Source organism: Macaca nemestrina, chromosome 10, assembly GCF_043159975.1.
Source record: "Macaca nemestrina isolate mMacNem1 chromosome 10, mMacNem.hap1, whole genome shotgun sequence".
NCBI classification, from domain to species: domain Eukaryota; kingdom Metazoa; phylum Chordata; class Mammalia; order Primates; family Cercopithecidae; genus Macaca; species Macaca nemestrina.
In genome coordinates, this window is record NC_092134.1 from 12,430,376 (window position 1) to 12,453,281 (window position 22,906).

Sequence of the window (22,906 nt, forward strand, 5' to 3'; positions counted from 1 at the left end):
AAAAGAGTGAAATACCATCTCAAAAAAAAAAAAAAAAAAAGCCTACCTTTAAAATGTGCATGTAAACTTTCATTTTACAAAGCCACTCACCCTGGAAAAATACAAAGCAAAAATATTAAGCCTAAAGTCCAGTACAATTCCTCAATCACCCTAGAAGCCAGCTATACTCTAGTTAAACTACTTACAGAAGGGCCACATAATAGCCAAAGTAAGAGAAACCTGGAGGCCCCACCCGCCCCTGCTCCCCCTCAGCAACACAAGTGCCCCAACAATCAGGAGACAGGATGAGGGAGACGTACTGTGAAAATCTTTATTACTGTCTCTTGTGGCAAAATAACATTTTATACAAATAAGTCACCTAGTTTACTTTGGACACAAAGACAATAAAAACTGGAATGTGATTTTGGGGGAAGCGGGAAGGAGGAGGAAGGACAGATCAGGTCACTGATGTTTCTTATATTCTGTAAAAAATAGATTTACAGAAAAAAAAAATAGACTTTCACAACTTCAATGACTTTACACGGTCCTTTGTAAAACAAGGGGTAAATCCACCTCCACCAAATCCTTCTTGAGGCTGAGATGTTCTGTGACATGGAATGTAACACAATGGTTCAATGATTAGGCTCCTACATTAGGTACAGCAGCACCTTATGCCACAGGAATCCTCGTGCACTGGGGTGAGGAGTCAGTCCTGTGAATTTCAGGACACACTGTCCTCATCCCCAAACCTGACATCATAGTGACAATGGCCATCAGAAGAAAGTGACTTTACAGAGGGGAAAAAAAGAGTATCCTGGACACGTACTGGTGGGGCAGGACACACTAAGGCAGGACTCACCCAGTTTGTACATTAGACATGGCCTATTAAATCCATTCCAGAAATGAGTTCCAGTTCAACTGAAAAACTAAACTGAAGATTGCCCAATCACTGCCATTTCACAAATTTCCAGTTTATGGTCAGCCCCAAATCACATTCTTCCACCCTATGTATTGGAAATCAAATGGCCCAAAGACTGACGTGTCTTCAGGAAGCACATGCTTGAAAAATGTTTTCTCTGCAAAACAGTATTGGGCTAATACATAAGGAGACATACCCTACTTTAGCCCAAAACTTCTTTTACTTGTTATGTCCTGTTTACCTTTTAAAACATAGAATGAAATAAACTAGGATCTTCTTTGGAGAAGCTAGAAGGGCATTTTGGCCCAAAGGCTGTACAGGAAGAGAGGCTCTCTCCAGGAGATTGCAAGGCAAAGGAATAGAAGCAGGAAGGGCAGGCCCTGTGGCACCAGGTGGGCCTGCTACTCTGATGAAATGTGCTCCCAGCTCTTGATAGAGGGCAGGGTCCCCTATGCAGGTAGTTTTTTTGCCCCCTCCCATTGTATCACCCACAAGGTAACTGCTATAAACAGTTCAGATTCCTTAATAACATGGCAGCCTGACTGGTTCTGTTACTTTCAGAGAAAGTATACCTTGCAATTCTCTCCCCAACTCAGGTACAAAGGCTTGAATTTCAAACTCATACGGGTTAACACCCCAGAGTGGAATGCTTCTCAAGATTTCCTGAGCAGCTAGACACAGGAATCCACAGCCCCAGATACAGAACACCAGACTTTCAAAAGCAGCAAAGCCCTGTCCTGCTGGGCATGGACCAAGCGCTATCCGCAAATGGTCTCCAGTGAGACTAAGGCAAGCTAACAAGGTAGAGGATACAGCACAACTCAAGCCAGACTGCCCACCTCCTCCTTCCTCCACATCCTCTTCCTAGCAAAAGCAAACACCGCAGATAATAGATAGCCCACCAGTGTACTAGATACAGTCTGCCCAGGCGCACGTTCCAAGACACGCTCTACTGAGCACAGCTCTGGGCAGCTCTAGAACCACATCCCAGATAATACTCAAATATCAAATAGTAGAAACTCTCCCACGTGGGCCTCTGTCAAAGAGAGAAGGGATTGTTGTTAAGCTTGACAGGAACATGCAAATCCCATTTGAGGAGCCACAATGAGAAACAAAAGGTGAGGAGACAGTGCTAACAGTGCTGGCATCTATCTGCCAATGAGGAGGTGGGAACAATGGCAATGCAGCTTTCCCCAGCAGCATAAGGGACAGAGCCACACGTAAGGCACCTGGATTTACAGTGGACGCCAGTTCTGAGAGTGGCCAGTCTGGTGATAAGGAACCCACTCCACAGGAGGCATGGTCTCTTCCCTCCCTCAGGGCTGAATCCAAGGCCAGCACACAGGGGTAAGCTAGGACCTTCTCAGTGAGAAAGCTGCCAGCACATGGCATCACCAAGACTCTGGCCTGGTACAAAGCACTGGGCCAAGGTTCGGGGCCACTTTCTCTAGAGCCCACACAGGGGGCAGCACTGGTGGTGGATGCACAGGAACTTCTGTGGCCACATACTGTCTTTTCTGTCCCTGGCCCCCATACAGCCTTTCTCCCAAGCACTTCGGGACACTCTCCTGTCACAGGTACTGTGACACCTCACAGTCACTTACCAGATACCTGGTCCCTTCCTAGTGACATCCTTCTACTGATGCTTACCGGACCCTGGCCACATCAATCATCTCATCAGAGGGTTTGTGGAGTCTGTCCACTAAGCTAGTCTGAGCACAAAAGCAGCCCACAGATAGGCAGGTAAACTTTTTTGAGAACACATCACTCTGACAGGCCACCTCAGCCTATTTTACCCTTCCTGAACACCTAAAACAATTCGAACTAGCAGTTTGAAGGATCAGACTGCATTACTTAACTCTGATCCATCAGGATAATTCCAGAAACTACTTCAGTAGAAAGGTAGATAGGAAAACCCTCCTAAAAAAGAAATCTACAAAGAGCTTCGGAGTCAAATCCCCATCAAAAGCCGATCCTCCAGGCTGCACAGTGCAGAGAAAAGTCACATCTCTTCCTTAGAAAGCTGCTGCTGATTCGTAAGCATATCCTCCCAACGTAAGCCAGATTAGCCCCAGGAAGCTGATTAATACTATCAGAAGTCTAACCGCGTATCACATATGCTGGGAACACCACTGTCATTTTATAAAACCTCCCTAAAAGAAGTCTGGAAATAAAAAACCAAAATACAAGACCTGCTCTGGCCTCAAGAGATACTACTGCTGCGTGAGCAGAGCTGACACATTCTATTTCATGAGACTCAGAAGGGAGGAGCCAGGAGAGGCAGAGCAAGCTTGTCCGTCCTCCAAAATGAGAATAGAAGGTACTGCCAGGCTGAAACCTTGGTCTATTCCCAGAGGGGCTGGCTGAGACCCTGGAAGTCAGACAGAGCAGCAGCGTCTCCACAAAGTAGACCCTTCAGCTTGGGAGCATCACCCATTCCTTGGTGCCTCCACTCTTGGCACCTTCCCTCCCTCCCCACCCTTTCAAGTTTCTTCCAGTTGGTTTAAGACTTCACACAGACCGAGGGCAGACTGCACTGATGGCAATGCCAGAGGTGAGAGGAGGAGCTACCTGGAAGAGGCCTACCTTTCCACTTCCCAGAGCACCCAGGAACCTTAAAAGCTGCTGAACTGCTGGTGGGCCTGGCCGGAGCCTTCTCACCAGGCACAGCTATGCCTGGAGACACAAAGGCTTGTCAAGACAACCAACAGGCAGCCAGACCACAGGAAAATAAACTTTTTTGTCTGGATTCCAGGAGCCTTATCCTAACCTTTTACTTTACTATAGTACCTCTGCAACCTAAGGGGCAGGAAAAAAAAAAAAGGGAAGAAAAAATACTGGGGAAGAAAACACAGCACAGTTTGGCAGCTCCTTTGGCGCACAGGAAACTGCCACCCCAGCCTTGGCTTCCTGGGGCCAGGTTCCAGATGTGTGTTGACAAATTGCAGCTTCAATCGCCTCCATGTGCCAGATCTTGTGGCCGCGGCAAAGCACCTCCCCTATCTACTACTGCAGCACTTACTGGCCTCCATTATAGGCATAATCAGCCTTGTTGTGCATTATCAGCTTGTTGTCAACAAAGTAGAAGCTGTCAGAGCGGGTCTCGTAAGGATTTTCAATCATCAGACGAACTGCAAGTCAGGCAAAGGGGGAAAAAAAGCAAAGAATTATGTTTGAGTCTGCCCCACAGGGTAGGTGGGAGAAAACTTTGTATCCCCTCCAAAATAAGCCAGCGCTTCAGAGTATACTCTGCCAAAATAATGAGATCAGAACACAAGGAGGCAGTCCTTGACAGCTGGGGAGACCACAGAGGCCCCCAAACTGAACATGATCTCCATTTCAGCGTAAGGATGCAATCAACTCTCCCCCATGGCCTCGTCTGTCATCTCCAGCCTAGTTCTTCAGCCAAGATACCAGGGAAATGTGTTCACCCTCTTCCCAACATGGACCCCACCAACCTATTTACTCAGTGCTCTCAGCTGACCAAAGTCAGCCCTGGCCTCTGGTCAGTGGACCACCTCTAGACATTCCAGTCCAAATTCAGAAATCTGAGCCTCACTGTGCCCACCTCCACACACACCCCTGACACCCCAAGGAATCCTACGTGGGAATGAGTGCAAGGAACACAGGGCAGGGAGCCTTCTCCGTACACCTTTTGGGTATTAACTTGCAAATGATCCAGCAATAGGTCTGCTTGTCTTGGGATCTAAAGTCTTGTTTGTTCAAGCAACTGCCCAGACCTCTTTAACCATACTGGAAAGATAATTAACAGTCACTACCTCTGACCAGTTGTGAGTTAATGATTACATGCCATAACCATACTGGAGAGTAAAGATAATACTACCTCTGATCAGTTGTGAGTTAATGATTACATGCCATTCGGAGTCCCCTGGAGGAAGTGCTGTTGCTCACCACAGTTCTCAAAAAGCGAAACTGATTTTTTAAAGTTCTTTGAACCCACCAATGCCAAAACTACTCGGTTTATATGCAGAATATTGCCCTCCAGGCTGATTTGGCTTCATGGGTAAAAAATCACTATACATCATCTTTTCTTGCAAGTATCTACATATTCCAGCCAGCTTGGGAGGAGGGGTTCAAGTCTGAATCAGATGCTGTCGTCAACACCCTGCCCCACATCTCAGCAATCCTCATTTTACCTGGGAACTGCACTGCCACACGAGTAAAGGGTATCTGATTTTCAGAATATGACAATTCCTAATGACCTGGGATTCTGAGAGGAACAATCAGTGATGCCGACAAAGCAACTTAAGGCATCATTAGTCACGGGATTCCATTCACACCCTCATAAATGCCTTGAATTTTCCCTATGTGTTCACAAAGGATGTGATCCTGAGGTGGGTAGGCCAAAGTCACAGAAACTGACAAGGCCTGTTCTTTCTCTCGTTTGGTCCCCATCTTCCCTTGCCGAGGCTACATGGCAGCAGCCTTCTCCCTCTGGTGCTCTCCCCAGGTCTAGGCCACTCTTCCTCAGACAGTACTTCCACCACCTCACTCCTGCCCCAAAATCTGCAATAGCCCCATTCCTTCCTGCTGGATCTATCTCAAAACTTTATCCAATCAACTGTCTATCCTGCAGGGAATGGAAAAGAAGTCCTCGGGCCTTGATTCTATTTAGCCTGCAGTTTCACATCTAGCTGTGATTAAGAAAAAAGTAAAGGGCCAATGACTAAAACAATGGAAAACCATGACTAACAGTGCACAGGAGAGGTGCTTTATCTGATCAGAGTCCCAGGGATGGTCACAGGCCTCCTTTTATCTCCCTTAGGCACTGTCTTCCCACAGGAGGCATCTAAAAGGATGGCCTGTATTATTAAAACCTTCAGGCTGGCCAGGCGCAGGCAGTGGCTCAAGCCTGTAATCCCAGCACTTTGGGAGGCCAAGGCGGGTGGATCACGAGGTCAGGAGATTGGGACCATCCTGGCTAACACGGTGAAACCCCGTCTCTACTAAAAATACAAAAAATTAGCTGGGCATGGTGGTGGGCACCTGTAGTCCCAGCTACTCAGGAGGCTGAGGCAGGAGAATGGCATGAACCCAGGACGCAGAGCTTACAGTGAGCCGAGATTGCGCCACTGCACTCCAGCCTGGGCGTCAAGATCAAGACTCCATTTCAAAAAAAAAAAAAAAAGAAAAACCTTCAGGCCTAGCACAGTGGCTCACGCCTGTAATCCCCAGAACTTTGGGAGGCCGAGGCAGGCGGATCACGAGGTCAGGAGTTCGAGACCAGCCTGGCTAACATGGTGAAACCCCGTCTCTACAAAAAATTAGCCGGGCATGGTGGCAGGCACCTGTAATCTCAGCTACTCGAGAGGCTGAAGCAAGAAAATCACCTGAACCCAGGAGGCAGAGGATGTAGTGAGCCAAGACCGCACCACTGCACTCCAGCCTGGGCGATAGGGCAAGGGGGCGGTGGCTCATACCTGTAATCCCAGCATTTTGGGAGGCCGAGGCGGGTGGATCACGAGGTCAAGAGTTTGAGACCAGGCCGGGCGCGGTGGCTCACGCCTGTAATCCCAGCACTTTGGGAGGCCGAGACGGGCGGATCACGAGGTCAGGAGATCGAGACCATCCTGGCTAACACGGTGAAACCCCGTCTCTACTAAAAAATACAAAAAACTAGCCGGGCGAGGTGGCGGGCGCCTATAGTCCCAGCTACTCAGGAGGCTGAGGCAGGAGAATGGCGTGAACCCGGGAGGCGGAGCTTGCAGTGAGCTGAGATCCGGCCACCGCACTCCAGCCTGGGTGACAGAGCGAGACTCCGTCTCAAAAAAAAAAAAAAAAAAAAAGAGTTTGAGACCAGCCTGGCCAACATGGTGAAAACCCGTCTCTACTGAAAATACAAAAACTAGCCAGGCGTGGTGTAATCCCAGCTACTCAGGAGGCTGAGGCAGGAGAATCGCTTGAACCCGGGAGACGGAGGTTGCAGTGAGCCGAGATTATGCCACTGTACTCCAGCCTGGGCGACAGACAGAGCAAGACTCTGTCTCGGGGGAAGAAAAAAACAAAAACGAACAAACCTTTCACTGCTCCCATATGGGGCCGAGTCAGAGTTTGGAACAGGAGCCAGGAGCAATAGGAAATGAGAAGCCTGAGGTCAAATGACTAGATACGCATCATGTCAGCACTGCCATGAGACAAAGCCAGGGCGCTGAACCAGATGGGTTTCAAGGTTTGTTCCTCGTAGCCCTCAGAATCTAGAGTGCTGTAAGAGTCAGGGGATACATACTGACATCCTCCGAAAGCTGGGGAAACTCATAGATATGTTCACAAGTGTTCCTACTGCTGGGGATGCAGAAGCCAAAATCAAAGTCAAAGTTTTTCAGCAAGTGTTCCCGGAAATAGTGCCGTTCGATCATCCGGAAGTTTGACACAGGTTTGTCTCCCACTGTGAACTCCACCCTGGAAAATAAATCTCTGTAAGCCTGACTTTGCCTCCTCCCTCCTCTAAAGCCACCCCAAAACCCAACAGAAAACACTCTTCTCTGTGAACAAACAGAACGTTCTCCCCTCAAGTAGTAATGGTACTCACGTAGCCCCGACTGTCCGGAGGCGGAGAAATGCCGGTGTGAACTGATAGCGGACAAAACGTCCTGCGCTGATGTCCACGTCTCCACCTCCCTCCTCCTCATCCTCCTCCTGGTCTGAAAGAGCACACAAAATCTTCAGTGCACCATCTCGGCATTCTCAATCCAAGAGTTCCATCACCAATCCCAACATCACAATGGCAACCAATTCCCAGTAATCATACCAACAAGAAGAATGGCCAGTGTTTACTGCTCACTTGCTATATATGGCAGGACACTTGCTATAGGGCAGGCTCCTCCCCTCACAACAACCCTGTGAGGTGTTACTGTCTCCATTTTACAGATCAGGAAGCTCAAGCTCAGAGAAGTCAGGTAACATGTCCAAAGTCCCTCCAACAGTAAGAGGGGGGGACAGGGATTTGAATCCAGGTCCCTCTGACTCAAGGCCTATTCTTCAACACTAAGCGATTAGCCTTTTTTAATAGTTTGAGAGCTTACGCCATATCCTAAGGGTGAAGCCTGAAACACAAGCTGGGAAATGGGCCCCTGACACGGTCTATATGATACAGCCTAGGTCTGCAGCTAATCAAGTTGAAGCGCTAGCACCAACCTAAAAGAATGAGGCTACAAAAGTTGACACTTATCAAGAAAGTTATTTCAATGAATACAAAAATTTCTGACAGGCTGCAAAGATAAACCACTAAAAATACTTTTGTTATTTAAATAGGAGACATTGACCTACAGCCTTGGGATACTATAGTTCCTTAATTGATGTCTGTTTCTAGGTCATACCAGGCCTAACCCTTTGACCACCTGGGAAAGGGTGAAGCAGATGTGGGGGCCTCTGACTCTACATGGTTAATGCTGGTCTCCGGTCTAGTCCACTCCTGAACCCAGGAGATGAAAGATTTGTAAAATTAATCAGAGGGCTGGGCGCAGTGGCTCACACCTGTAATCCCAGCACTTTCAGAGGCCAAGGCGGGTGGATCCCCTGAGGTCAGAAGTTTGAGACCAGCCTGACCAACAAGGAGAAACCCTGTCTCTACTAAAAATACAAAATTAGCCGGGCGTGGTGGCGCATGCCTGTAATCCCAGCTACTCGGAAGGCTGAGGCAGGAGAATCGCTTGAATCCGTGAGACAGAGGTTGCAGTGAGCCGAGATTGCGCCATTGCACCCTAACCTGGGCAACAAGAGTGAAACTGCGTCTCAAAAAAAAAAAGAATCAGAGAATAAGCATTCTAATTCTAATGTGAACAGGAGTTAGTACCCCCCAGTGTCCAGTGAGGACATTTTCTCCAGGTCTAAGCCGTACATGGGTACAACATAAGAGAAGTCTTTTTCAGCATCAAACATCTCTGCCTTTGACAAGCCCAAGAGCGACTGGGCAACCAGGCTGAGTAGGGGTTCAACCCCAGAGACTCTAAAACCCTGGCTCCAACAATGTGATTCAGAGAGAGTTAGAGCAAATCTTGGGGATTCAAATTCATCAGAACAAGTGCTGCAGAAAGGTACTGATTCAGTGTGAGGATATTCTATTGTTTATATTTACTGCTTTATTTTGAGACAGGGTCTCACTCTGTCACCTTCGCTGGAGTGCAATGGAGTGATCACAGCTCACTGCAGCCTTGATCTCCCAGGCTCAAGCCATCCTTCCACCTCAGCCTCCTGAGTAGCTGGGACCACAGGCATGTGCCACCACACCTGGCTAATTCTTTTGTACTTTGTACAGATGGGGTTTCACCATGTTGCCCAGGCTGGTCTCAAACTCCTGGGGCTCAAGTGATCCGCCTGCCTCAGCCTGCTGAAGTGCTGGGATTACAGGTGTGATCCACCACACCCAGCCTCAATGTGGGAAATATTCCAAGTGAATCAAGATCCTTAAATGTAAAAACTAGAAAGACTGAAAACCAAGATACTTTACAGTATCTTTAGCTGACCTTCTTGAAACAGTTCTGTCTTATACTGAAATGACAACTCTGAGTCTAATCCAAAACCACATACCTGTAGTAGGCCTGGAGTCCTTGAAATGTCCCAGGTACTGTGATATGTGGCTTAGGGATAAGAACACCATAGACCCAGGAAGCTAGCTAGTCTTGATGTGACCATCCCAATAAAAAACCACCCATGAGCAACCAGGCGCAGTGGCTCAAGCCTATAATCCCAGCACTTTGGGAGACCAAAGCAGGTGAATCACAAGGTCAGGGGTTCGATACCAGCCTGACCAACATGGTGAAATCTTGTCTCTACTAAAAATACAAAAAGTAGCTAGGCGTGGTGGCAGGCACCTGTAATCTCAGCTACTTGGAAGGGTGAGGCAGGAGAATCTTTTGAACCCAGGAGGTGGAGGTTGCAGTGAGCCGAGATCATGCCACTGCACTCCAGCCTGGGTGATAGAGAAAGAATCTGTCTCAAAACAAACAACAACAACAAAAGAACCCACAAAACAACAACAACAACAACAACAAAAACTACCCATGAACTTGAGCATTTAGGTGCCTTGGTATTAGATTATGATAGCATAAATACCACCAGGTAGGGGTGAAATCGGGGCCTTATCAAATTTGCAGGCTCTAAGTAGCAAATCAGATGAGAAACACTGCAAAGTAAGTTTAGAAACCACACTGATACTATGAGTATCTGTACCAGTATTCTAACAAATGACTAACTCCAGGGGGCGCTAAACCTCCAGTGAGGTGCTCCAAAGGCTTCTGTGGTCTCCTGGTCGGAATGAATAACCCCTGCACTTTTTATCACAAGCACAGGAAGCAGTTATCAGAGGCTAATTTAAGGAACCCCAAGCAGTTGAGCTCCTGGGTCTGTTCTTCCAGAAAATGGTTGAGATTAAAATCTAAACCAGGTCTGGGAAATCCAAGGCACTACGTAAAGGAGAGTGAGAAGATGGCTCAAACTGCCTCATGTCTGGACCAGAATCCTCCCTATCATCCTCCAAGAGGGCTCCAAGCTCAGGTGAGTTTTCCTCATCATAGTTTAATTTCAAGGATTCCTTTCCCAACTGGAAGCAACATAAGATGAACCAGCACAGGGCCTTAGGAAAGTGTCGCTTGGGAATTCTAGGCCTCAGATCCTTCACTGTAAAATGAAGATAACAGTAATTCCTCACAGAGGTGTGAGGATTACATACACTGATGTGCATAAAGATGTGGAACACAGTGACCAGCATAGAATAGACATCCAACAAACATCAGCCTCTGAACGCAGCTTCAAACCACCATGCCTGGCAGGCCAGGCTACGGGAAGAAGTCACAGAAGAGGGACACACTGGAGTCCAAGAAACAGGATGCAGTGGCACACCAAGATTTGAGTTTCAAAGACCTTTGGCTCAAAACTGTCTACTGGTCACTACAACATTGAGGCCTACCTGAAACGCAAGGTTTGGCAATCTCAAAAAGTACTGTCCCTGTCTCCAAATCTCGAATTTTGAAGCGGGTAAAATCAATACTGTAGATGTTGTCTTCGGGTTTACATAAATAATCTGAAAACAAGAGAGAAACCAACACTGTTAAATAATCCTCCAAAACTACCATTTATTTAATTCTCAAGTTTTGAAGCAAACTCAGATTTTTTTCTTACACAATACACTTAAAATACTCCCAAAAATTTTGTCATGTGTTATCACCAGCAGAAGTTGTATGGACAGAAATAGGGGATCTAACAAAGAAAAAAAAGAACAAGGACTTGCTTTGGATGAAAAATTACAAAACTTAGAAACTAGGATAGAAAAGGTGGATTTCTTTGGAAACACCTAAAAATCTTTCATTATCTATCAAGTTGGATGTCACAACAGGGCAGAGAACTTTTTATAGAATTCCAATCTAAGACATTTAAACCGACTTAGCGGATAATACAACGCTAGTTTGCCAACTGTCAGTGTAAGAAAGCCGAGATCAGCAAACTTTTCTGTAAAGAGCCAGATTTGAAATAATTTAGGCTTTGCCGCCACATGGTCTCTGTCACAACCACTCAACTCTATCATTGTAGCCACAAAAGCATCCAGACAATACGCAAATGAATGAATGTGGCTATATTCCAGTAAAACTGTATTTATGGACACTGAAATATGAATTTTACATAACCACGTGTCTCAAGATTTTAAAGTTTTTTTCAACCATTTAAAAATGTACAAACCATTCTTAGTTTGTGGGTTACACAAAATCATACAGTAGACCATACATATTATACATATCCAGGCAAGAGGATACATCTGCCGGTGAAGGCATTAGGCCCAAACGACTATAACCTGAGCAGCAAATTCAAATAATTCTAATCACAGCAAATTTCATTGATTTCTTTCTAGGATTATTCCGGATAGCACCTTCTCCACAACTCATTTCGATACTTGATCTTTTATTGCTTGAGTTAGTTGTTTTCGTGTTTTACAAGTTGTCTCTTTAGTAAGATGGCAAACTTGACAACTACTGATTATTCTGTAACTGCTAAAAAGGCTAACATCGGCTTTGGACCCTTAGAGGGTACTCAAATATCTGCTGGATAGAATGAACAAGACGTTAAGAAGAGTAACAAAGAGGTTGCCAGGCTCTCTCTAAGAAGCTGCACAGGTGGGTTTGGACAATGAGCAACAATCCCAAGCCCCCAGATAGGATCTGAGTGCCCACTGAGAATCCTGCTTAGGGCCAGGCACAGAAAACCCTAATTCACTTGGGTGACAAGAGAGGGCATGAGGTTACCAAGACCAGGTGCTGAGCATGTGTGTACTTTCAGAGCCCCAAATGAAAACTGGTTCAGAAAAAAAGCTTTTTCACACTCACTGTTTCAATAAAACTAGCAAGAATGTCTAAATAGCAAGAATGTCTAAAGATATGCTCAGGCCTGCTAAAGACAGTCCCAACCCAAACAGTGTTGGGAAATGGGGGCATCCAAATATCTAGAATCAAATTAAAACTCTTTTAGGAGATGGGAATTCCCTTTCGCTGGGTGGACCAAGGCCCACTCCCCACAAACTTCCATTCCCAAATTACTAGAGCTGCCATCGGCAATCTGAGGTGAACCTGAACAGCCCTGGGCTGCCTGCTATAGCAGTTCAGCAGACACCATGGCAGCCTTCGATCCATCCAGGGAATGCTGCTGCTGCCACAGGGTTAGGAGACTGCAAGCCAGGAGTGATGGGCAGGCCAAGATGGGCCTAACCAGGTGAGTGCACACTCCTGCAGGGAAAACAGCAGCAAGAGAAAAGACGTCAACTCGGGGACTGGCTTGGCAGAGAACAGAAAAAGGGAGATCACCAGATCACCCAGGGCAGGGACTGGGCAACATTTTTCTTCCCACCCATCCTCCTATCAACGAAAAAGCTTAGGATGGTTGCCTTTTGTGCAGGAAACGCATTTCTGAAACCCTGAAATCATTCTTAATTCACGAGAATGTCAAAAGCAGGATTCACACGTCGGAGTTTGTACACAAACTGAAACTTTATTTTTGTTTTAATGTGGCACAGTTTTAAATGAGCAGGAAATGCCACGGCTATGTGTCTGAGGAAGAACCCACCTGCACACTAAGGGGCAACGCTCCGGACCCAGAGCGGGAGGGAGGCCCGGCAGGCTGCAATGGGGGAGGGCTGCAATGGGGCCGGCGGAGGAAGCAGGTAAGGCTTCTGGCCTGCCAGAGGGCTGGGGCGCCTGGCTGAGCGCTAACTTCACGGATGGCCGGGGGTTCCAGGCTGAGGGTCCAAGGGCCCATTTATGAGGGGACCTCGGCCCCCGGCCGGCTCAGGAGGGTTCAGTTCAGCTGAACGGGGCCCTCTACGCAAACAGGTCCGGCAGAACTAGGGAGCCGACCGGCCGAGGGGCATCCTAGCGTGGCCGGACTCACAGGAATGAGGTCAAGCCCAGGAGAGTCCTTCCCCACCAGAGCAACGTGAGCGTGGCGGGGGCAGAGCCCGGCCGGCGGGGCAGCGGGAAGTGCAGCCCGGCCGGCCGAGGGGGTCTGGGGGGACCCGCGAGCTGGTCGAGTGGCCGGGTCCGCTGAAGGCTCCGGGAGCCGGGGCACGGCGCGAGGGGAGGGCGCGGCCCGCGCGGCACTCACTCTCGGTGACTCGGCTGAGGCGCAGGACGTGCTCGGGCCGGATGGTGTCCAGCGCCAGCAGCTCCTGCTCCGTGACCGCTGCCCCGACGCCGTCGTCGGCCGCGTGGTGGGGCGCCTGCCGCCGCGCCTTCAGACGGTTCAGGACGCCGCCGCCCGCCTTCTTCTTCTCCTCCTTGCCAGCCACCAGCCCCCCGGGTCCAGCCGCCGAAGCCGCGGCCGCAGCCTTCGGGTTAGACCCGCTCATCGCTCCGCAGCCAAGATGGCCGCCGCCTCCACAGCGCGGTAACTATGGAGAGCGGGGGCGGGGCCCGGGGCCGGGGCCCGGGGCCCGGGGCCGGGCGGGGAGGGGGCGGGGCCCGGGGCTGAGCGGGGCGGGGCCGGGGGCGGGAGCGGGGGCCCGGTGGGCGGTGGAATTCCCTTTCGCACAGAATGGACCAAGGCCCACGCCTCCCAAACTTCCATCGCCAAATAACTAGAGCTGCCATCAGCAACCTGAGGTGCACGTGAGCAGCCCTGGGCTGACTCCTATAGCAACTCAGCAGACGACACCAAGGCAGCCTTTCCATTCAGGGAATGCTGCTGCTGCCGCCACAGGGTTGGGAGACTGCAGGCCAGGAGTGATGGGCCAGCCAACATAGGCCTAACAAGGTGACTGCACGCTCCTGCGGGGCCCGGGGGGCGGTGCTGCGGGTACTGCCCCAACTTTGGTCCTGCCAGGTGGAGGGCCTAGGGGTGGCTGGAGCCTTAGCATCCCCACTCCCCATCAGGCCCCCAAGGTCGTCCACGATGTTTAAATATATATGTTACGGTCAAATGAATTTACGTCATATAAACTTTCCTCCTCCTCATCCTCCTCCTGGTCTGAAAGAGCACACAGAATCTTCAGTGCACCGTCTCGGCATTCTCAATCCAAGAGTTCCATCACCAGTCCCAACATCACAATGGCAACCAATTCCCAGTAATCACACCAACAAGAAGAATGGCCAGTGTTTACTGCTCACTTGCTATGTGGCAGGACACTTGCTATAGGGCAGGCTCCTCCCCTCACAACAACTCTGTGAAGTGTTACTGTCTCCATTTTACAGATCAGGAAGCTCAAGTTCAGAGAAGTCAAGTAATATGTCCAGAGTCCCTCAAGCAGTAAGAGCAGGGAACAAGGATTTGAATCCAGGTCCATCTGACCCAAGGCCTGTTCTTCAACACTAAACTATTAGTGGACAATGCATCTTGAGAAAATGTTTCTAAATACATTTAGCATAGAAGGTAAGTTAAAGCACTGCTTGTTTTGCAAAGGCAGTTTCAAAACAAACTTTCCAATGAGATTGCCATCTGTAAGCCCCACTGTGCCAGGCCCTAGGCTAGACATTGGGCTAGGCTACAGGAGATGTAAGAGTGAGGGCAGGGATTGGGTCTGCCTCACCCCTGAATTCCCAGCAGTTCAGCTAATGCCTGACAAGTGGTAGGTGCTCAGTAATGACTGAATGAGAGCCTGGACAGTATCCCACTGTGGAGGAGCTCCCACTTTTGTTAGAGAAGACTGTGAAGCACACAATTCATTATGTGACCCTTCCTCTTCACAAGGCAGGTTAGTATGAACTGGAAGACAAACTAGACTCACTGACTGCACTAAGAGATGCAGCAAAGGTGCTAGGAGAACACACAGGAGTGGTTTATACTGACCGGGCTGTAACAGCCTGAGGGCTTGGGAAGATTTCACAGAGGCAACATCCACACTGAGTTTTGAAAGTTAGCCATGACCTCACCAGTTGGCCAGAAGTGGGTCAACAGGGGGATATGGTCTACCCTTTTCCATCCCAAGGGGCTCCTTCTCTAGGGATTCTAGATCTGTGCTGCTCTGTGTTGGAGGCCTGGGCCTGATTGATGCAGTATGTCTGCTAGGTCTGACGTCACCTCTCAGCCAGGCTAGAGTAAAATTGCAACCCTCCCCTAGAGCCTCCTGACATTCTTGCCAGGCCTTCCTTGCTGAGTCCCTCTCACCAAAGCCACCAAGACAGGCATCTCTTTGTTCCTGGACAAAGTCCACACTTGACCCCACCCCAGCTGCCCAACTGGGTGGTACAGTGTGTGGCCAAGTTCCTACCCAAATGCTGTACTGTCTTTGAGAGATTAGCATATGGTGGCATTTAACTAACTGTTCAGGGAGACTTTAATAAATGTGTACAAAGAATTAAAGTCTTTCCTTTTGCAAACAACTCTTGTTAAACCACTCAACAGAGTGGTTACTGAAGAATTTCCAGAACTTTTAATATGCTACTTGATTGTGAATGGCCAAGAGGGTGGTTTAGCATGTGGCCATTTCTCATATACTTGTTTACGGAAACTTTGTTCTCATAGCACCAAGATTAGTTACTTGGACCCTGGCTTTTCTCTTTCTAGGGATGATGGCAAATGTAACCTCCTCACCTGCAATTCCACATCCAGGAATATACCCTACATGTATGCACAGAGATTTATAATATTGAAAAATTTCAATATATTACATTTGTATCCATTCATGTTACATAGAACTGTTTTTTTAAAATGAGATATATATGGAAAGATCTCAAACATATACTAAGTGGGGCAAAAAGCAAGGCACAGAATCCTATTTATTTATTTATTTATTTAAGACAGGGTCTCACTCTTGTCACCCAGGCTGGAGTGCAGTGGCACAATCACAGCTCACCGCATCCAGATGAGAATCCCATTTATTTAACATGGAAAGTATATAAATATTTAGATGTGGGCTGAGTGTGGTGGCTCATGCCTGTAATCCCAGCACTTTGGGAGGCCAAGGTGAGCAGATTGCTTGAGCCCAGGAGTTCGAGACCAGCCTGGGCAACATGGCAAAACCCCGTCACTACTAAAAATACAAAAATTAGCTGGGCGTGGTGGTGCATGCCAGTAGTCCCAGCTACTCAGGAGGCTGAGGTGGGAGAATCACCAGAGCCCAGGAAGTCAAGGCTGTGTGAGCTGTGATCATACCACTGTACTTTAGCCTGGGCCATGGGAGTGAGACCATCTAAAAAAAAAAAAAAACTAGACAGACAGACATAAATATAGATATAAATATGTATTTGTAATTGTAAAGGAAGAGGTCTGGATATACATTAAAACAATAACCTTGATTACCTCTGGGGAGGAGAGTATCAGAAGAGGCTAAAGGAAATATATTCACTTTTGACATTTTAGAACTACTTCTGTACTGTTTTTTTCTGTACTGTTTTATCTCAAGCATATAATCATGGGCTGCTTGTATACTTTTTCTTTTTTTTTTTTGAGACGGAGTCTCACTCTGTCGCCTAGGCTAGAGTGCAGTGGCGCAATCGGCTCACTGCAAGCTCCACCTCCCAGGTTCACACCATTCTCCTGCCTCAGCCTCCCAAGTAGCCAGGACTATAGGCACCCGCCACCATGCCCGGCTCATTTTTTCTATTTTTAGTAGAGACGGGGTTTCACCGTGTTAGCCAGGATGGTCTCGATCTCCTGACCTCGTGATCCACCTGCCTAGGCCTCCCAAAGTGCTAGGATTACAGGCATGAACCACCGCGCCTGGCCTTGTATACTTTTTTAAAAAGAAAATACCGGCCAGGTGCAGTGGCTCACGGCTGTAATCCCAGCACTTTGGGAGGCCGAGGCGGGCAGATCACAAGATCAGTAGTTCGATACCAGCCTGACCAATATGGTGAAACCCCGCCTCTACTAAAAATACAAAAATTAGCCAGGCGTGGTGGCACACGCCTGTAGTCCTGGCTACTCGGGAGGCTGAGGCAGGAGAATTGCTTGAACCTGGGAGACGGAGGTTGCAGTAAGCTGAGATCACGCCACTGCACTCCAGCCTGGCAACAGAGCAAGACTCTGTCTCAAAAAGAACAAAAAAGAAAGAAAGAAAAAAGAAAATACCTTTGGATCTGTGTCTGGAAGGCAAACTCTATGCCAAAGTTGTCTTACTTCCTTTTAAAATTTAAAAGCAACCTCAAACTTAATCAAATTTTTTTTTTTTTTTTTTTTCTGACGGGTCTCACTCTGTCGCCCGCACTGGAGTGCGGTGGCGCAATCTTAGCTTACTGCAACCTCCACCTCCTGGGTTCAAGCGATTCTCCTGCCTCTTCATCCCAAGTAGCTGGGATTACAGGCATGTGCCACTATACCCAGCTCATTTTTGTATTTTTAGTAGAGACAGGGTTTCACCATGTTGGACAGGCTGGTCTCAATCTTCTGACCTTGTGATCCACCTGCCTTGGCCTCCCAAAGTGTTGGCCGCACTTGGCCTTTTTTTTTTTTTTAATTTAATTTTATTATTTATTTATTTATTTATTTATTTATTTATTTGAGACAGAGTCTCACTCTGTCACCCAGGCTGGAGTACAGTGGCACAATCTTGGCTCACAGCAACCTCCACCTCCCAGGTTTAAGCGATTCTCCTGCCTCAGCCTCCCGAGTAGCTGGGATTACAGGTGCCTGCCAGCACACCTAGCTAATTTTTGTATTTTTAGCAGAGACGGGGTTTCACCATGTTGGTCAGGCTTGCCTCGAACTCCTGACCTCAGGTGATCCACCTGCCTCAGCCTCCCAAAGTGCTGGGATTACAGGCGTGAACTACCACGCCTGGCTTTTTTTTTTTTTTTTTAAATTAAATACTGCCACATGAGTCAGAACTTGTACTCTCTCTGGGTGCTACCTATGAATTTTGGTTAAAAGGAATAGATGGGCTGGGCACAGTGGCTCATACCTGTAATACCAACACTTTGGGAGGCCAAGGTCAGAGGATCGCTTGAGGCCAGGAGTTCGAGGGGTGACAGAGTGAGACTGGAAGAAAGCGGGGGGGTGGGGGCGGGGGGTGGGGGGAAGGGGGAGGGGCGGTGCGGGGAAAGGAAAGAAACAAGAGAAGAAGGAAATAAAGAAAGGAAAGGTAAAGGGAAGGAAATATATATAATTTTTTTTTTTTTTTTTTGAGACGGAGTCTCGCTCAGTCTCCCAGGCTGGAGTGCAGTGGTGCGATCTCGGCTCACTGCAAGCTCCACCTCCCAGGTTTACGCCATTCTCCTGCCTCAGCCTCCCGAGTAGCTGGGACTACAGGCACCCGCCACCTCGCCCGGCTAATTTTTTGTATTTTTAGTAGAGACGGAGTTTCACCGTGTTAGCCAGGATGGTCTCGATCTCCTGACCTCGTGATCTGCCCGCCTCGGCCTCCCAAAGTGCTGGGATTACAGGCTTGAGCCACCGCGCCCGGCCTATAATTTCATTTTTTTAAAGGGGTAGGAAAAATTAGGGGTGTAACCTCCAATCTGTCTTTCCACATCAAATTTTTTGAGGTGTGGGGAAAGGCTCTTGTAAAATGTCTTTTGAAAATTACATATACTCACACTTTATTTGGGGGAAGAAGGAAAACAGAGGACTACAGCATTAAATAGTAATCCCGACACCAAAAGCAGAAGGGCCAGCCTTCCTTTCCCCCCAGCTCAGAGCTGACTCCCTCCAGCTGGCTGTTTTCCTCCCCGTAAGAGGTGTGACAGTGGCTGTTTTCCAGGGCAGTCCCAGAGTAGCCAGGCAGTTTGCCTTCAAATCAGGCCAGGCAGGTGGGGCCCAGAGCTGGTGTAACCAAGGTAAGCAAGACATCATCAGCTGGCATTTTTCTGCCAAGACTGAAAGTTCAGTCCTGCTTTCTGCTGCCTCCCTAGAGATGGCATGCATTGAATTAGCAAGTCATGGCTGGGATTGCAGGTATGCCTTGTGGTCTGGGACTAAGAACTAGTAATTTCTTTAGTACCAAGTGACTCCACTATCTGGATGAGGGCTGTTTTTTTTTTAAAGATGGAGTCTTGCTCTGTTGCCAGGGTGGAGTGCAATGGCATGATCTTGGCTCACTGCAACCTCTGCCTCCCAGGTTCAAGTGATTCTCCAGCCTCAGCCTCCTGAATAGCTAGGATTACAGGTGTGCACTACCACACCTGGCTAATTTTATATTTTTAGTAGGGATGAGGTTTCACTACGTTGGCCAGGCTGATCTCAAACTCCTGACCTCACGTGATCCGCTTGCCTCAGCCTTCCAAAGTGCTGGGATTATAGGTGTGAGCTGCTGCGCCCAGCCAGGGGGCTGTTTTTAAAAAGCATTATTTATTATTTATATCCTACCTCTTTCCACAAGAGATTGCTGGCATATTCCAAAGTCACAGCATAAGATTGGTGAGTAAAAATTCATATAGCCTCATGGAGGGCAGTACCTTCAAAATTTTAAATGCATACATTGTTTGATCCAGTAATTGCTTAAAGGAATTCCCTAAAGAAACACCTGCACATATGCACAAAGATGTATGCATAAGCATGTTCACTGCAGCAGTTTGTACTGGCAAAAAATGGGCAGTATCTTAATGTTCATCTACAGGGGACTGGTAAAATCAATCACAATATAACCATAAGATACTGTACAGCCCTTGAGAGTGAGAAAAATCTCTATGTACTGACCCATCTATATGAACTAAGACATATTAAGTAAAAAAAAGGCACTGAATGGTATGTATAGTATACTCCCACTTCTTTAAAAAGACTGTGTGTGTGTGTATATACGTATATATATATGTAAATATATTTAAAATAAAAGATACACACCAGACTGTCCTCTGTATTATCCTTTAGGGATTAGAGGATAGGGAAGAAAATGATTTTTCAGGCCTGGTACGGTGGCTCACACCTCTGATCCCAGCACTCCGGGAGGCCGAGGTGGGCGGACCACTTGAGCCCAAGAGTTTGAGACCAGCCTGGGCAACATGGCAAAACCCTGTCTTTACCAAAAATATAAAAATTAGCTGGGTGTGGTGGCTATACACCTGTACTAGTTCCAGCTGCTCAGGAGGCTGAGGTGGGAGGATTGCTTGAGCCTGGGAGGTCAAGGCTGTAGTGAGCCAAGATCTTGCCACTGCACACCAGCCTGGGAGACAGAGCAAAACCCTGCCTCAAAAAAAAAAAAAAAGAAAGAAAAGAAAATGATTTTTCACGTTTTACACTCCACTTTTTTTAAAAATTTATTTCTGTATATATTTATAGATCTTTATATCACCAAGTCTTAAAAGTTACTTTTTCGGAGAAATAATGAAACCTCCATGTAAACATAGATTCATCAGTTATCAATACTCAAAAGGTTCCTCTTTAAAACTAATACATCATGGCACTAAAAGCACAGATTTTGGGGTCAAACAGCATTGGGTTCCAGTCTTTGCTCTACCACTTACCAGCTATGTGACTCTGGCCAGGTCGTTTCTCTCCTGAGGCCTTTGTGTCTTCATTTACAAGTCAGGCTAGTCACAGGTCTTTCCTAGCATTGTTATGAAGAGGAGACACAAAATGGCACCAAAAAGCACTATGCTGGTGCCAGGAAGAGTGTCCCATGAATGGTCGCTATAGCAATATATACAAGTGGCCTCTTTCTCCAGGCCCCCTCTGTTGAGGGCAGGCACGCAGGGCAGGCGCACGGGGCAGGGAGAAGCCCGTGGAGCCAGGTGGAAGAGTGTAGTGAGAAAGCAAGTGGAGTTATTTCATACTAATGTTAAGTGGTGAGGAACAAACAAAACTGAGACTCTTGGGCCAGAGCGCTGCAGCGAGATGCCTGTGGCCTTAGGCTGTTGGAGAGCAGAGGCAAGTGCGCTCCAGGACCTCCATGCTCCGCCTCCTTTCTGCCTTGACCCCTCACCACTGTGATAGCAATGAGCTTTCCAGTAAGTACTGGAAAAACTCATCTCTCTTCCTTTATGGGGGATGGGGGGTACTAAGTACGGAGAAAGGTCTCACCGGCTCCAGCCAACCGGGAGCCTGATTTCCTTAGTAAGATTAAGATCTGGACCCACAGAGTGGTCCAACCCAACCCCGGTACTTGGCCCAAGATCTTCTGTCAGACAATTTCCCTCCCTGCAACTCCCTAGAGCGGGAATTCTTCAGGTCTCTTCCCCATTTGGCAGCTCATGCAAAGCTACTTGAAATAGTAACAATGAAATCTGAATTAGGAAAGAACTCCAGTTATGGGGGCGCTCAGCCTAAGAAAGAGGCTCTGTGGGCCTCCTGGCTTGTTTGGGCCCTGAGAACAGACTCCATCAACACTGGCCTCACTCTTGGAGCTGTACACTGAATTCTGCCCTTCACGGGATAACCGACAGAAGTAGGCCAAACTCCTGTCCCTCCACCTCCACGCCTCCCCAGCCCTGCAAGCCAGCAGTCTCCATTCCCACTCGGAGAAATCCCACAAGTAGGCTCTGGAGCCATGCCACCCAGTACCATGAAGAAATGGATGGCAGCAGAGGGTAATGATTAAGGGCAGGAGTCCTGGTTTAAAACCCCAGCTCCACCTTTTGTTGGTTGTGCTACCTCGTGCAAGTCACTTCGTCTCTTAAAGGGGAGTACCAACTGGTTTGCTGAAGATAAGAGACAACATCTGTAACAAATGCTGGGCATTGTGCCCAGCCCATTCCAAGAACTCAATAATGGACAGCTGTAATTATCTTCACAGCTTTAAAGAGCTTGGGCTTTGATGGCAGACAGACTGGACTTGAACCCAGGCTTGACCATTTACTAAATTAGTCTGGGGTATGTTACTGAACTTTTCTGAGCTTCAGTGTTTCCTTTTGTGTGTGTGAGAGAGGCTCTCTGTCACCCAGGCTGGAGTGCAGTGGCGAAATCTCAGCTCACTGCAGCACTGACCTCCTGGGCTCAAGTGATCCTCCCACCTCAGCCTCCTGAGTAGCTGGGACCACACGCATGCACCACCATGCTCAGCTAATTTTTGTATTTTTAGTAGAGACAGGGTTTCGCCATGTTGCCCAGGCTGGTCTTGAACTCCTGGGCTCAAGCAATCTGCCGTCCTCAGCCTCCCAAAGTGCTAGGATAACAGGCGTAAGCCACCACGCATGGCTTAACATTCCTCACCTGTAAAACGTGGCTTATAAATTATAGGAAAAAAAATCCCTCCTCCATTCTGCTCTTCCTAATGTGTAGTCAACAATGACAAAACACCAGAAAAGGAGGAAGCAGAGAAAAATCTCCTATGGCTTAGGTGAGCTAGCTTGTCCGTGGGTTATCACAGAGGCTAAGGGAATGGAGAGGAGAGGCAGCAGCGGGCCCAGTGTGCCTTCAGAGTGGGGCAGTCCGTGCCTAGTTGTTCCAATGAAAATGAAAACAAATTTTTTGTCCTTAAATGTGCGGCTAGTTGAAGTGACCAGGAAGGGTTTTACAGAATGATTCCCCTAAGCAAACATCCCAGAGAGAAGAAAAGCAAAAGACACACAGCTAAATGGACAACAGTTCCCAGCCTTGTCACAGGAGAACTCTTCGGAGCCAAGTGAACCCCTGGGTCTTCTTTTTCCCACCCCATCACTTCAACGCTTTGTAATCAAGTTCAAACTCAGTCCCAACACAGAG

The 22,906-nt window shown here is 47.9% G+C and overlaps 1 protein-coding gene and 1 long non-coding RNA gene across 3 annotated transcripts; one reads left to right on the forward strand and one right to left on the reverse strand.

Annotated features, from left to right (window-relative positions):
- Positions 1–285: 285 nt before the first annotated feature.
- Positions 286–13,774, reverse strand: LOC105494675 (unc-119 lipid binding chaperone B). Its single transcript, XM_011763336.2, has 5 exons — positions 13,502–13,774; positions 10,824–10,937; positions 7,449–7,560; positions 7,146–7,318; positions 286–4,029 (listed from the first exon to the last, which is right to left on the reverse strand). Exons 1-5 carry the CDS (start codon positions 13,743–13,745, stop codon positions 3,917–3,919), a joined length of 756 nt encoding a protein of 251 aa, XP_011761638.1. The 5' UTR covers positions 13,746–13,774; the 3' UTR covers positions 286–3,916.
- Positions 13,646–16,062, forward strand: LOC105494671 (uncharacterized). Of its 2 annotated transcripts, XR_011608745.1 has the most exons (4): positions 13,646–13,783; positions 14,072–14,149; positions 14,587–14,764; positions 15,899–16,062. It is a non-coding gene; the product is annotated as an uncharacterized lncRNA (long non-coding RNA). The 2 variants fall into 2 exon arrangements; XR_011608744.1 differs by lacking the exon at positions 13,646–13,783 and having other exon boundaries at positions 13,839–14,149; positions 15,899–16,058.
- Positions 16,063–22,906: the final 6,844 nt, after the last annotated feature.